The 17012-nt window shown below is 39.5% G+C and overlaps 1 protein-coding gene across 3 annotated transcripts in view; it reads right to left on the minus strand.

Moving 5' to 3' along the window:
- GALNT18 (polypeptide N-acetylgalactosaminyltransferase 18) overlaps positions 1–17012 on the minus strand; it is a 206812-nt gene that overhangs the window by 43170 nt on the left and 146630 nt on the right. For all 3 annotated transcript variants that reach the window (XM_048307346.1, XM_048307345.1, XM_048307347.1), the window contains exons 8-10: positions 10978–11163; positions 6997–7134; positions 2223–2318 (exon numbers count right to left, since the gene is read on the minus strand). In XM_048307346.1, coding sequence (XP_048163303.1) covers positions 2223–2318; positions 6997–7134; positions 10978–11163 — 420 coding nt within the window. The remainder of the gene's footprint in view (positions 1–2222; positions 2319–6996; positions 7135–10977; positions 11164–17012) is intronic.

Raw genomic sequence — 17012 nt, forward strand, 5'->3', positions numbered from 1 at the left:
TAGATGCAAGCGTGCCAAGTGGTGGCAGCAATAAAACTATAAATGGAATAACTACAACAGAAGAACTTTGCATCTGAGCTAAGAACGGCATCACCAAACACTCAAGCAGGCAGTCCTGAATCAGGGCACTAATTTGTTTTGGTAAGGACTGCCAGGTGGGCAAAACATCCCCCTTTATACAGCATTTCACCACTGCTAGAATAAAATTAACATCTTACCAGTATCTTTTGTGGCTACTGGAAAGATCACTAAGATTAAAAGGAATATTTATACACATATTTCCAAAATGCAAGAGAAAAAGTCCATGGCTGGGCTGCAGCTCTGCCTAAGAAAGAGATGCAACATGTGCAGTGGAAATCTCACAGAAGAATGCTGAGTGATGTTTGTTAGTTCTTTCCCTCTCAATACCGTAATCCCTAACACAGGGAAGGTCTAATTCTCTTTTGCAAAAGTTCTCAGGCATTACTGGGATCTTACCCAAATTTGGGCCTTTTTGGACGTTGTTTTTAACATGAGTTACAAAATTAAATACACAGTAATGGGGAGGAGACACAACATTCTAATTATGAAGGAGCAGTCTTTTCAAGAAAAGTTTCCCTTGCCTCTTTCCCCTCTGTCATTTATTTGCTGCTATCTCATTTGTACAGAACTTGAGCTGACATTCAAAGGTAGTTTTTTATCTGGTGAATAACAAACTGCGCTAATTGAAGCGACTTGTTACTGTTGTTTGTCTCTCAACTATAATTAAAGTTTCTAATTGGAATTTACAGGCATGCCTGCAGTGTATTGTTCTCACAGATGATGTGCCACGAGAGTCATGGTGCCCTCCTAGAGGACGAGGAATAATGGCTCTGGCTCAGGGGTGAATTGCACAGTTCCTTCACAAACACTGAGGACTGTCTTGCAAACCTCCTGCAGGCAAACAGTGGTTCCCACATCATTATGTGACAAATAAGGCACAGCCCATGCAGTGAGTGAGTCTGATGGATGGGATTTTCAGATATTTCTGGCTTCATCATTCATAATTTACTCAAGCACGATGCCACTAGTGATCAATATTAAAGGTCCTCAGCAAAGGAAGGCAGTGCAGAACAGAGTTGCAGCATGTGCAACTTGGCAGGGAAGTAGAGAAACATATCTGCATCTCACCAAACTCAGGTTTCCTGTTCACTATGAGGTACAGGCACAGGGGACAAGATCACCCTGTTGCTCTGTGTTTATTTCTGAGATACTCTGAGGATTCATTTGCTGTATAGTCAAAACAGGTAACTCGCCATTCCTGGGTAAAACCACATTCCATAACTTCATAGGGTGGGGCATTATTAGTGTCCTTTCAAGAAGGCAAATATAAAAGGTAGTCAGGTAAAAAAAAATCATTCAGACTGGAGGGATTTTTCAGTTTCTCCAGTCACTCCCACAAGTATATCCATTTCCTTTATGTCCTTTTTGCATATGTTACTTTTGAGGTTAAATAATCTGCATATCTGTCTTTGACAAGCATGTTCTAGGCCATGCAACATTATTTCTCCTGTCAAGATTTGCCTCAAAATCCTTTCACTTAAGCCCATGTACTTAGCTGGGGACACACATGTCTTTACCCTCCTGTCTGCCAAGTTAGTAAATCCAGCTGCTATGTAAGAAAATGGAAAGGTTTTGGTAATTTGAGTCTTTGGCACAGAGTGGAATAATAGGACAACAGCAGAGAAAGAAAAAAGGAGATTTAGGGGAGGGGTTTTCACAAGAACAGGGTTTGGAATTTGACACAGCTGTATGGTGTGAAGAAGGTGGCTGTACATTTCAGATTTGTGGAAATGACACAGTAAATATATAAAGTAAAAAACCACATCACTTCAGATAATGCATAAATAAACTGGGTATACCTATGCGTGTATGCAAAATGTTTTAAAATGCATTGCTTCATTCATATGACAGGCACAGTTAAGGATCAGAAATGAAAGCTTTTATCAGCAAATCTGGGTCAGTGCTGACTCTCATATTCCTTAAATTCTTTCAAAATGAATAAATCAACTTCCTTGTCAAAGCATTAATGTACCAGTGCTTCTCAATTTACAGCAGAAATAATGTTCTGTCTCTCTAAAAAAGAGCTACTAAACATCTTACCGAGGGATTGTTGCAGGAAAACAATGACAGGTACAAGATGGTTCCTCCTACACAATCTGCTAAAAGCAGCACCAAAATCAGAGATCATTAGACAAACTAACCTGTGGTGTCATTCCATGGCAGATATACATGATTGGGATATTCTCTGTGTCTGGCCCTTGATCAAGGCACAAATCGCTTTTCAGGGAGTTCTGCAGCTAAAATAAACAGAAAGAAAAAGAAATCAAGCAAGTTTTACGTGAGAAAAAGATGGTGTGATTACTTTCTTTTCTTTGAAAAAAATAAAACATATATAGTTGAAGAAGGAAATATGCAAAATTAAAATATGTTGCAGTGAATATTTTGAAGAGAAAGCATCTGGACTAAATTCTTCCTTGTAGATAACCTAGCACTACTGATTTCGATAATGTTGCACAAAGTTTCAGGCACGGTGTATTTCAAAAAGCCTTCAGAGATAGCAATAATTTTTTGATATATGTTTTAAAAATATTTAGTCCCTGGTGCACACTATATACAGAACTTCAATGCATCCTGCTGAGCAAGATAGATGAGGTATTAAACAGCTTTTCAGAGTCACTCAGGAGAGTCTTCTGATTTCTGGAAATAATTCAAAAAACTGCTTTCAGCTGACACCTGAAGACTTCAGGGCGATTGTTATGCACCAGCTTCTCTGATTATTCTGGGCTAACCACACACAGCAATGAACAGACTGCAAATACTTGGCCCTGGTCAGCACAAAGGCCTGTGAAAAACCTGGGCAATGCTGAGACAGAGTTTTCTGAAAGTGAAGTGCTAAATTAATGAGCACAGACAGCTGGGAGGTCTGTTCAGAGTGTGAGGACAAAGATGTGGACTGCATACCCACGGACATCTATTACTGTATCCTGCAGCCGTAGGAGAGGAGAGGAGATCCAGAAGGCAGGAATTGTGCAGCAAGATTGATTTATTTAATTATTTTACAAACTCTTTTATAGACTTTTCCTTCATAGACTAATTGGATAAAGGATCACCCACCCCCTGGGTGGATTGGCTAGAAATCCTGAAACATCCATTGTCAAAATATTTTTCTACTGTACCATAAACATAGTTCTACAAGGTCACAGGTGTTCATAGTTTATAGAACTTCTGCTAATCTCTTTGTGAGAGGGAAAAGTATCCCACAGCTTAGAAAGAAGCAAGAAAATTCTTGCTAGCAGCAACATTGTATCCACAAACGTGTAAAGGTGTTTAGTGATGTAAGATTGGCTCAGAGAATAGGAGGCAAGTGTCTGATGGAGGGAGTGGAGATGTGGTTTGCCACCACCTGTGATTAACTGGCCAGGTCTCTTAGCTGTGCACAGCGGCCTCTGCTGAGGAAAACAAATTCATATCCTTAGCAAAGAAGCCTCGAACTGCACCAGCACATAGGAAGAGTGGACAAGCCAGAGACTGAAGACAGGAAGTGAATAAAATCAAAACCTTTAACTCATCTCTACAAGACTTCCAACTCCAAACCTAACTCTAAATCCAGTAATGGACACGAAAAATCTCAACATTAAAGAGAAAATATGCATTAGGTATCAATACTGGCATTACTCTCAAGAATTAAATCTTTGAGAATTAAATACAATCTCTCTCAAAGCTTTCTACTTCTTATTCATCATGTAACCATAGCCATGACTCTAATCACAATCAGATGTCTAAGCACCACTCTCTATCCAAACCAATGATAAATATCAGCTTTATTAATTCATGCTGGGTCCAGCACTACCTTTGTGTTTTCAAAACCTCTTCCATGAACTCCCATCCTAATGCTTGTCCTAGTGCTAATGTTATAAACTTTTCCACTACAATCCCCGTAATAAAGGAAGAAAAAACCAGAAACAAAACAACAACTGACCTGTTAGCTAATAATGCTATTTCAAAATCTGAGGCCCAGATTCTCAGGAGCTCTCTCTTTCCAAAATCTAGTGGCTTTGTGGCAACCAACAATTAACCTGGGTAATGCAATTTCAGCCTACCAAGACTTAATCTTAAGAACAATCCAAAATATGACAGACAATCCCTGTGCTGAAACCCAGAAATAGTTAGTCAATACTGTCATTTGCTCCCTTTCAAACTTGGAGCCTTACAGAATACAGATATAAGGTAGACTGCCACAATTCTGAATTTGCAAAATCACCTCAAACATCAAGTTGCCATCAGGGAGCCAGCCACTACACTGAATACAACAAGCTTTTGGCCCAGTGACATTGCTTTCTTCTAACTAGGAGTATACTGCACAATTCGGAAAGAAATTTCCTTCCCAAATATTTACTCTGCCACCAACCCCAACCCTATCTATATGCCACAACATAAACTAGACCTGAATGATGCAACTATTTCCCTAACTCTCACAGAATAGGAGGAAATTTAGGATTCAGGAAATAAATACGTGGGGTGACTCTGTCAGTGCCTAAATCCTAATCTTCACCCCCATTCAGGTAACTTTTTCAATTACTCAGTATTTTTTTAAATTGATGATAATGCTATAGTAGGAATATTTCTATTTTCTATGAAAAAATGAATCCAGTTGATGAATGGAAGCATTTAGAGAATCAGAAAGCAGCTGACTTGGCTTTGAAGTATCACACCCTTCTCTGCTGTAAGATGTGCAAGCAAACAGGAGAGCAGACTCAAAAGAAGATTTGACATCCAAGTGATTCTTTTACTACAAGGATAGAGGCACTTAGTCTCGTGTCATACAACAGTATTTCATAAAACAGTGAGCTGTGTATTTCACAGAATGCTCCCTCTTTATCTGTTGCCATTGTTGTCCACTGCTTCCTTTGTGATGGTACAAACAAGGCCTGCTCCTCACATCTCTGTCAGCTGATGATAATCATGTGCATTTCTGGGCAGTACCTGAATCACAGAATCATAGAATGGCTTGGGTTGGAACACACATTAGAGATTATCTTGTTCCAAACTGCTGCCGTGGGCAGCAACACCTTCCACTAGACCAGGTTACTCAAAGACCCATCCAGCCTGGTCTCGAACACCTCCAGGGACAAAGAGTCCATAATCTCTCCAGGCAACCTCTACCAGTGCCTCACCACCCTCACAGTAAAGAATTTCTTCCTAATATCTAACTAGGATAGATTATCTTTCACTTTACCCTCTTTCACTTTAAAGCCATTCCCTCTTGTCCTATCACTATATGTCCTTGTGAAAAGTCCCTCTCCAGCTCTCTTTAGCCCTCTTCAGATACTGGAAGGTTACTCTAAGGTCTCCCTGAAGCCTTCTCTTCTCCAGGCTGACCATTGTGTTCAGTATTTTTGTGAGAAACCCTTCTTACTCTTTTTGGTTGATGAAAATCTCTCAGCAGAGTATAAAATTACAGGGCGCCTGTTGCTGATTTTCGTTTTGACTTGCATGATGTGAAGTTGATCCTGAGATGAGTACATTAGCTCTTCCACTGCCCTTCCTTTATTTATATTGTATTATTTCTACCTGAAAAGACTTCTTTAGCCAGAGCCACCTACAAGCAGAACCATGCACTAGTTAGCTGCTGTGCCTCCTTCTCCTCAGGAAACTCCACACTTCATTAGATCACGGCATCACTGAGAGCAATTCCATGGTCTATGGCAGAGGCTCCTTGCACACAGGTGTGATTTTGGCATTGTTCTGAACTAATTTGGAAGGTAACCATTATCTCATGCATTTAGCAATGACCTAAACCTGTGCTGGAAGTGCTTTTCTTCTCTTGTTTGATTGTATGAAAAGTCAGCATGATTATTTTAATTGATCATCACAGGGGTCATGGAACTTTGCAGGATGTACAATCCCTTCATTTGCCAAAACACCCCAGCTGCTCTATGGCACCCTCAGGGCTCTTCCAGAGCCATGCTGGCCAACTGCACAGGTCAGTTTTCTTTCTGAGGAGGAATGTGTGAAGACAGACCTTTCACTTGTATGATCCCCTCTTAATTAGTCACACTTCTTGTTTGGGAATGTCATGCAAAAAGAAAAATTTTGCAGGAATCAATTTTTGTGAAAATGACAGTGGAAAAGAATGTGAAAAGGCCATCCTAGGTTTATTACCTTACTATGGGCCTGTGCTCATTTACTCTGCTCATCTGCCCTCTCCTGTTTGGGGTCCTGCCAGTTTCTGAGGGGCAAGAACTGCTTCTGCCTTAATTAGCACAGTGCAACTCAAGCGTGATTTCAACACAGACAGGGGCACTACTGTTACACAAATAATAATGATTCCAAAATGCATGGATTTAGCTGCAGTTTCTGTTGGATGCAATGTAATTCTTGAACCTCTCTAGTGGTGCTTTACACATGGCTTAGCTATGTGAGATTTGGCTAGCTTGGCATGTGAGTCTTTGACACCTTGTAGCAGATGTCTACTGTGATATCTGTTGAAGAGTGAAGCAGGATTGCCCTTAAATGGCTAGAACTTTAATAAGGGAAAGCATCAGCCTTTTAACAGTTGGATTTGATGATATTAAAAGTATTTCCATCCTAAATGACTCCGTGATTCTAAATTAAGCTCTGGCTACAATCTTAAGAAGGTTGCAGTTGAAATACTGAGCCTATTTGGGAATTCACCTGCTGCCACAAACCTGTCAGTTCCAGTGTGTCTGCAAAATCACCCCTTGAGTATTTCTGTGTGAAATGCAAGCCATGAAGCAAACAAAAAATCAGGGAGGAAGATAACATTCAGAATACCTCAGCACAAATGACAGCAGAGCAGCTGTCTCTGTCAACTACCCAGTCCAATAAATTATTTAACTAGTGACTTCAAGTTGATCTGATTCTTTTGAGCCTAGCATTGTCTTCATGAATTTCTTCCACTATTACACCTTTCTCCCCCATGTTTTTAATGGGAAATGTAAACAAGATCCTTACCACCCCATAGGCGACGGTATCCGAATACATTCTCATTTCAGGATACACGCTGACAAGATACCACCTAAAGGTCTTGCACTGGAGCTTTTTCCTTAAGGCCTTCCTCTCTGAAATATCACCAATATCAATTCCGGAGTCCTGCACATGAAACAAAGGGCAGAAAAAGCAGAAGAGACATCAGTGATACATTTCTGTGTAAACCAAACACCCAGAATCTCCCTCATTGAGGAATCACAGAATCAACTGAGTTGGAAGGGGCCCATCAAGATCATCAAGCTCAACCCCTGGCCCTGAATAGCACCATCCCCAAGAGTCAAACATGGTTTTGACCTATGACAGTGACCAGGTTTTGGTTGTGAAGTGAGTCTGTTAACCCACACACACCCCAGAAGTGTCTCAGCTAAATATGATACAGGTCACCATGGCAGGGTCCCTTTTACAGTCTGCTTTGGTGAATGGGACCACTCCTGTTGGCTTCAGTGGGGTTTAGATCCAGTGTCCAAGGAGTATCACTGTTGTTCTCTAATTTCCTGGCACTTTCCAAATCCAAAAAGAATTGGCAGAAAATAGCAAATTGCCCTAGAAACATGGGCATTGCTGGTGTCCCACTGTGGCCTAATCATTAGTGTCTGACACTTTCTGGCCATTTCTGAAGTCTGGGTTACTGCTTCACTGCAAAGAGCAGAAGCTCTGCTCACCTTTCTAAAACAGCACTTATTAAAGTTCTTTTGTAATGTAAAAAGAGAAGTTGTTATTTTTGTTAAAAGCAATTGCAGAAAATTCTCTCCTGTAATTTTTATCCTCCTTTACATTTCTAGCTAACCTAGTTTCTACTTTTCGTAAGAGCAGATCACAAAGCATGACTTTCATAAAGGCCTTGCATATAAAAATCAATAATTTATCACATTAAAATCACGCAGCAGAAAATTTTAGAGAGGGATCTAAGTGCAAATCCATGGCTTCTCTATGACAGGAAGTAAAATGAGACATTTTGCTCCACACTGTGCTATACCACTTCTGCCTCAGAGCAAAACACAGGATAAATACATTTTCATAGGGAAATCTTATAATCTATCTCCTTAAACAACAGCCTTTACTGGGCCATAAACACCTCAAAGATTTTTGTCAACCACAAGACAGGATTTAAAAATAACATTGAAAGCACTGAATTTTCTTAGTTACACAACAAAAAGGTATCTGTATAATTATCTAGATTTCTGAGCTGCTGAAGCAACCACTGCATCCCAAAGCACTGAATTAATGCTAATCTGGAACAAGTATATTTTATTATGGAAGCATTTTCTAACTGAAGTAAAACTGACTTCAACATTAGCAAAGTACTCTAAAAAGTAGGTAACTGAGATTTTGCATACACAGATCAGACATAACTCAACAATCTTAAAAATGGTGATTCCCCATCTCAAGCCCTACATAATTCATAAAACTTCATGTGGAACTGTGCCTTAAGTGGCAATTTTTTTCTGAATTTTGCAGCTAGGGACTAAATAAAGAGACTGTAGGGTGCTGAAAGACAATCAATGGATCTCGTGAACAAATCCTGCTCAGGCACCACTCTGGCTGCACTTGCCAGTGTATCTGCCACTTGTGTGTAGGAAAAGGAAGGTGCCAGCACACAGACATTTGACTTCTAACATTAACAAGGCTTCCTGGGATCAAGTGCTAAATTGGTCCACTGCCTCCCAAATCCTATCTCATGCAACCCTGCAGGCACTAATGCTTGTTTCCTCACCGTTTACTGTATAAGAAAATAAGAGCATCAAAGGCCTCAGTAATCACATCCTTTCATGCAGCTGGAGAAGAAAAATAGCTCACACATAGCACACTGGGTTTATCACCACCAATAAGGAGTGTGTTCCCTAAAGCCAAGAATATGATGGGGGAAAAAAATCAAAACCAAACAAACAAAACCACAAGCACAAGCAGAACACATGGAAAGTACAGTCCTTGATTCTGGGACTTGAAGAATCTTTGAGTTTCAAGTACTTTTCTGTATCTATGAATCTAAGTGTCAATGATGCAGAAATCACCACGGCAGCAGAGGTCTCCATTTGAAGCCCTCAGCACTTCAGAGAGAAGCCCACAGACATCCCGAGAGGGCAGTCACAGCACACTGCCAAATGACTCTGACTTCTTTTTATTGTTAGCTCCCAAAGACCAAAACCTTTGGAAACATCTGACTTCTCAGAGATCTGGGAATCCTTCCACGGAAAAAATCAGGTCCAGTGTTTAACATTTTGGAATAACATATTTCATGGAAAGTCTTGACTATTATAACTGAATACATTTCTATTACTTGCACAGTCCATTACCAGTATTCATTAGCTTCCAGATAGAGAATTACTCCTGTAGTTTTCCAGTTGCAATTTATCTTTGCATTCTTCATGAATTTGATTTTAAATTGCATTCAGATCTCAAATTTGCACAAGGTTAAGCACCACCACCACCACATCTGGATGAATACGATGCAAATCAGTGTACAGTACTGTACATCCTGGTTAGCAAGAGGAATTTCTAAGTATCATGTTAATGTTATGTTTGCAAGTTAAAAAACTAAAACCTGGATCAATCAATGAAAATCAACCAATCTTCAAGAAAATAACAATATGAAATAGCAACTGAAATCTAAATCTATCAGGCTAATCACAAATAAAATCCATTTGGAATTGCTTTGCCATAAAACAAGTAACCCTATCCAGTGCAGAAATGTCTTTATTCTTGTATGGACTGCCATGCAACTTCTCAAAACAGGGACACTTAGAGGGCAGCATGGATTTGCTGAACATGGGACTTCCAAAAAAGGTTACAGAGGATTTTTTTTCATGGTCATGGCAGATTATGTGGCTAATGTTGCAACTGAAAAATAGGACAATGACTTCCCCACTTTGCCAAAATTATCTACTTTTAATCACAAGAGATGCAAGAAGCTATTGAGAGCAGCTGAACCAACATCAGCATTCATATATTAAGTCGGTTTTTTGTTTCCAATCTTTTCTTCTTATTAGACTAAAGGAGAAGTACAGCACTTTATTTCTCGAAACAGAAATTGCAGCAAAACCAGTTTCTCTGAACAGTTGTCAAATCAGAGAGATTTTACTATAGAAAAAATAAATTGCCCTTTAATTTAAGTCTAGACTGTTTGCTTTTGCTGTAATGATGAGAGCTGTACTCTGAGTTAAACTCCAAATTCAACTAGAGCCATGCTTTCCAGCTTCTAGGGGGAAACAATCTATTGACACAGATTCTGAATAAGTACAGTCCCCTTGCTCTGAGCCCTTTAGCTCATAGGTGTTCATAGATTAAGTACCATTGACTACAGAAAGGAAGAACAGCTAAAATTAAACTGAATTCTGAGGTTGGCCATCTGACATCATCTCTTAAATACAATCGACCAAGCAATGCTCATCCATGGAAAAGAAATCAGGACAAGCAGTCCAGTGGGGAGTTGCAGTGAGATTCTGCAATATGTCATGACACCCACCAGCCACCCTCACTCTGATGTGAAATCCTTATCAGGCACCCCACACTTGCCTCAGTGGCTGTCAACACCCCCCAGCAGATCTCTCCTCACAAATCCTGTGGAATTATAGCGCTCTGTGATGGTAAAACCAAATTCAAAACAAGATGTGCAATGTAGATTTGATGGGGATTTTTTTCCCACATTTCTGCAGCTACTAGTTTAAAATATCCATGAAGAGTCATCAGTGAAGAGGATGAGCTTGACAAGAAACTAATTTTTAAGGAACCTAAAGACAAAGGAGTTACTCTAGAATAAGACAAAGCTACATATATATGTTTATATACAATTGTGTAGGTATAGGCATGTCTTATGCCTATATGTGAGACATAAACACATACACATATGCAAATAAAATCTTACCAGAAAAATCAAAATTCAGGGCAGGAACCAAACCCAAAATAATCTAAAGCCAAAGCCTGCAAACAGTGGTCTCTGACACTCACCTCCTGGGGTATGTTCCAGGCCATATAGACATGGCTCTTAAACTCATCCATCCACACTTCTGCCACCCTCAGTGCGTTTCTCCGGACGTGAGCAGTCAGATCCTCTGTGTATGGTTTATGTGCTCTTTCAATGTGGGCAATCCTGGAGCAAGGCAGAACCTCAACGCTTCCTCCACACTGCCACACCTAGCAAGGAAAAATAAAAGGACATTCTGCTAGTGACAGCTCCCTACACCACTGCTGGCCTCCAGCAAATACACTGGAATTGTTTTATTTCTATGCTAGCCATTGTTACAAAGGAGAATAACCATTCAAGACTTACTGGACTACACAGAGGTTGTGAGAGGACAGAGTTACTACCTTGCCCTACCGTGAATTATTATTGCTACTTAACCTTACTGCAGTTTCTACATTACCAGTAGTCTCACATCACAAACTTCCTGGATCAACTCGGCTTTTCTCAAGATTATCAGTAAAATTATTTATAGCCATTCAAAACAGTAACGCCTGGTTCAAGTTTTAATGGTTTGCAGGGCTTTTCTCTGAGGTTCTGCACAGTCCATACCAGTCCATACATGCACTACCCAGAATCTCAAACTAGGCAGCTAGTCATAACAGGGAAATGAAGCCAACCAGCTTTTTAAGACCACTGAAGTTTCAGGTTCTAGGAAGGTGAGGAATATAAATGCATCTTATGCTTTGCTTTAAACACAGTTGAGAAGGGACCAGGTCTATTCCTTTTGAGAAGGAAAGGCAAAGACCGAGACTGCCTGGTGAAAATGTTGTATGAACAATTTCATCAGAAACTACTCTTATAATAAATTTTTAATGTAGGTTACTTTACCTGCTCAAACGGATTTCAGTTTTGCCCACTACCACAACTGAGCTAAAGTACACAATATTAATCATAATTATTGCTTTCATTTCTGATTTTCCCTTTCTGCTTTCAACCCACTTTGGCAGACTTAAGAGTCAGTGAAGTACATGAGTTATTTTACATAGAAGCTCTTTTTCTGTGTATCCTGTATTATGTAAGCTTCCTAACAAGATCAAGGCAGCCCATTCATAATGGTTGAGTGGATGCTGCTCAGGTGAAAGCCCAGATGTACTCAAACAGTTTGATAGTGCTGAACAAGTACCTGGGTGTCCCAGAGGCAGGTGTACTCACTGAGAAGTGACAGAGTTTGCCTTATGATACTGCCAGCTGAGATTCCTGAGGCTTGGTATCTCATACTAGGACAGCAAAAAATGAGAGCAAGGGTGCTTCTTCCTTCTACTCTCATCCAGGAGATCATATTCTGGTCTCCCTCCTGGTGGCCAGGAATGTGGGCTGGCAGAACATCCTGTTCTGGAGCTGATCTCAGACCCCTCAGTTCTGTCCACCCTATAGGCATATGCTCTACTAAGGAGGCACTTTGTTCAGTCATTCATTTTATATATTTAGACATCTGGCTTGAATACAGCATTTAGGCATTTGGCAGCTCCTGAGACCAGAAAATGTGGCATGAATTCAGAATGTTTACAAAGCTTTTTCTGAACTGGTGCCTAATTGCATTCAGCATATGCTGGGAGAAGAGATAGAGCCCTGGTTTCCAGAGCTCTGTGGAAAGGGAGCTAACCCATGAACCTGCTGTACAGTCAAAAAGGGAGCAAAAAAGACTTCAGCATCTCTCTGTGTCCAGAACTTGGAAGACTATAAGAGTAAATAAACATAACCATTATCAAAATCAGGGCAAAACTGAGATGATCATAAATATTTAAAAATAAATATGCAATTGATCTGACACAAGAATAAATAATCCAGAAACAACATTTGTGTCCTGTCTTTCTAAATATCATATTAAGTGGGCAATCCAGTTTAACAATCTAACTAAAATAATAGTTTGTCCAACATATAATTATAAATGGTCCAGCTCCATCTCCTAATAAAGACTAAATGTGAAGTATCACCAGGCTGTGCTCTCACAATGCCTGCTTTCAGTCACAGTCATTTCTCAGTACAGCATGGACATCCAGCTATAAATTGTTTCAGAGTTACTCAGTGCACACTGCCTAAATTAGTATAATGAAAGACAAAGAAGATGTAGAGATGCTCATAACTTAGCCCAGGACAAGGGCTAAGGACAATTCACACACCACTTGCACTGTGTACTCTGCCCAGCGCCTCTGCTCCTTCTAACCAGGGATGGCCTTGTGCCAAGGCCAACAAGTGAACACCAAATCTTTTGTGGGATTTTCAGAGCTAGGTCTGAATGCCATCTTGACAACAAGTTGAGCAAAAAATTCACAGTCTATAATAAGCTGAATTTCCAAGCAAATTTCTAGGAACTGAAATTCGGAAGAGCAGAGTCATCTATAATTTTAGCACTGATTCAGTTATCAGTAAACTCTGATTTGACTTTATAATGAAGTGAGATGTTTTCAAAAAACATCCTGAGATCACCAAGTCTTCAACAGAGTTTGCAAATAACAGTTACCCACTACCTGAATAAACATCCATTAATCAAGTCCAAGTGGCCACTCCTTTCTCCCAGACATTGTCAGTCTGTTCTATTTTCAAAGACTAATTAGTTGCTATCAATTAATTAGCTATCAATACAGAACTGGTGAGTTGCATCAAACAGTTTTAAAACCATATTCTGTTATTTCCAAACAAAAATCTCCTAAAATCCACAAAAATTAGCTACAGAACTCAACAAGGAGCATAGATGCAGGCTATGAAACCTTGCAGAGTGGACGCAGAGGTGATGCTTTAAAAAGGCAGAAAGCACAATCCTGACATGCTCAGCTGGTCACACCTGGGACAAGACATAGTCCCTCTCTCTTCCACAAATGTTCTTTGCAGATTGCAGTACAGTGAGAAAACTCTATTATCCAAACATTTCATTGCACTTAGGGAGAGGTAAGTTGTAAAAAAAAAAAAAAATTTAAAAATGTAGGTAGCAGGCATTAAAGTGGGACTTTCAAATGACATGAAGCTCTCCTGGAATCTCACTGAAGCCTGGATTCCCAGCTCCCCAGAACATGCAAAATCTCCAGCCAAGGAATGGAGGGTTTTGCTATTCATCCACTGAATATTGAACACTACACTGAACTGCATGTATGAATACTAAACAATAAACATAAATAACTGCTACAAAAAGCAGCAGGGCTTTTGTTTAATTCTTCCCTGATTATATTTTAAATATGGGTATTTCTTGCATTTTCTTTCCCTTCTAGACCAACTGTCCTCTTGACTCTGACCACTTCTACCTCCTCCCATGTCTTTCACTCATGTACATTAATCCCTGGTGCTCCAACCATTGTGTTGGAGCCATTGTGGATAGCTGGGTAGTTTTTCAAGAGAAAGACCTTGAGATGGTATAAATCTCACATCAGAAGTGCACAGGAAAGACTAATTAATTCCTCTGAATCAATACCTTTCAGTCAGATACAATTTTTAGGGGTTTTTTAAAATAATATTTTAATACTAAGAAGTATGTTTTCTTAAAGACTCTATTCATAGGGAAGTTGAAAAGCCTTTTAGAGTGGTCTGTTCTTCATCTAATAAGACTCCTGTAGACAAGAAGGAATAGCAATTGAGGGGTTAGCTCCTTGCAGCTTCACACATTTCCCCTGTGAATTTTGCAGCTATTTTTTGCTGTCATTAGCAATCTTTATTCAGGCTTTATCCACACTGAATAACACCTTTCTAGTTTTCCAGCACTGCTATTTTATGTGATGGCTATAAATACATACAAAAGTTAAAAATCAGTGAAGCTTTTCCAAATTATCACCCATGGCTTTAGCAAGAAATCTAAAGATAAAAGATCTTCAAAGACTTTTTTCAACCACATGGAATGGTTTGAAGTAAAATGTTATATCTCTGAGCATACTGTGGCTGCAGTCAGTAATACTTAATGACTAACCTGCTTTTACAAATTGCAAGGAAGACATTTGATTAATTTCCTAAACTCTGGTTAAAAGGAAATTCAGCAACTTTTCTTGTTACACATGAAGATATTTTACCTACGGTAGGCAAGAGATGGAAATTGCCAGCAATAACCTCAATTTCCTGCCAAATCTCTAAATATATATATGCAGTTGTAAAAAATAACATATGCTTTCATCACTGTGACATGATAAAGAACAATTCAAATTTCATGCTGCAAAAGCATCAATTGCAAAACTGTACCAACAGGTCTCAGACTTCGCCTTGGAAAGTTTTGAAGTGTGAGGGTCTGTGTATCTTTGGGAGTTCTTTCCATGATTGCTGGAGTCTCAGCAAGGAAAAAGGTTTGCTTTGCTTTGGAGGAATTTCTTGAGGTTCTGGTCCTGCTGGTTTCCTTTGCAAACACAGTCTTTCAGGAAAAGAACACAGCAACTGGAGTTTCCCTTCCAAAGAGCTCTGAGCCCACTTCAGTGCGTTTTCAGTGCTCCCTTCCAAGAGGGCCTGAGAAAGGGCTCTTTATTCTCGAATTTCCTGAGGAGGTTCATATATTTGGTATAGCCCCAAGAAGGGCTTAGAGTGATTCCTCTTCTTGAAACGGTTCCTTGTTCCTTCATCACTAGCAAAAGGTAGTAAAATTCCATAAAAAAATTCAAGGTCCAAAGGGACAGCAGCAGTGCCAAGGCGAATGCTTACAAAGCTGAAAGACTAAGCCCAGCATACCCTATGATCTAAACTGAGCAAAGCAAAGGAGAGATGACAGAAACATCAAATGAATACAGAGAATCTATTGATGGGGGGGGGAAAAGGAGGGGAAACTCCCTTTTAAATCTTCAGTTGCTACGGCTTACGTGGACAATTTGTCCAAGCTCTGAGCGCTTCACACTGTTAATTTACAGAAGGTTTATTTGCACACAGTTATAATTGTGGCCCTAAATCTGTGAGAATTTATGTTCATCAAGGTTTAAGTAGCACCACAAAGCAAACAGAAAACAGGCTCTCCACACTGGGAGAGCCAGGAGAGCAATGTAAAACCACAGAGAGGACACAGGTGGTGGCACCACAGCTCAGCTGCGACTCCACCTCTGCTGGGGGCGTACAGGACCTGAGTATGGGGCAGTCCAGGGGGATGGCACAAGTGAGGCAGCAACAGGAGCAGGAACACACCAAGTGATTCCTTAGAGCAATTTGCCAAGTCCTGACACCCCTGTCACCCCTCACTCACTCCCACCAGGCATCAGTTACAGCACTCACAGAGCCGTGTGTCACTCACACTTCCTTACAAATACCCAAACCAAGCTGGTTTCAAGTTTTTTAAAGCAAATTCCATTCACATCTGGAAAATCTTTCACTACATTCCTTAGTAAACCCTTTCCAATTTCATTTAAATGTATTAGAATTTGCATACTTAATCAAAACAATCAGAACTCTGAAGCTGATCCCTCTCTCAAATAATTAATTTATATTTCATTATAAAATGATGTAACACTTCTTCATTAGAAGTTTCTTTTTATCTCTTTAATCATTGAGTGATCTTTTTATGTTATAGAACCTTAATCTAATAAATAAATAAACTCTACAAGTCATTGAGCAGTTTATTAGCATGTACTGCATTCATTAAATTTACACAGATCATGCAGTTTCTCCAAGAGCTGATGTGACCTTGTTTGATATCATCATTTCATTTGGACTGCAAACAAAAACCTTTTAATTATTAAGTGATTTCTCAAAAAGCTGAAGTAATTTCTAGCTTCTGTGAAGGCTGCAAATTACAAAATTAGAAGTACTCATTAAAGATGCCCTGAAGTTAAAAACACAGTCAGTGTAAATTAATTTCTACTGTGGATACAAACTAATAGTTACCAATATCTTTGAAATATATTTTTGGGAACAATTTATTGTAAAAACTACCTGTGAATCCTGTCAACCCTTGTCATTACCATTAATTGTTTACTGGTAACCAGTAATGAGCTTGATGTTTTCCAGACAAGTATGAATAAGCTATTTTTATTCAATACCACAATAATTTTAAATCTGCATTTTTATTTTGGTATCTTGACAGGTGACTGCAGAAAGGACAGAGAGAATTGTCAGACACAAAGATCAC

Source organism: Corvus hawaiiensis, chromosome 6 (assembly GCF_020740725.1).
Source record: "Corvus hawaiiensis isolate bCorHaw1 chromosome 6, bCorHaw1.pri.cur, whole genome shotgun sequence".
NCBI lineage: Eukaryota > Metazoa > Chordata > Aves > Passeriformes > Corvidae > Corvus > Corvus hawaiiensis.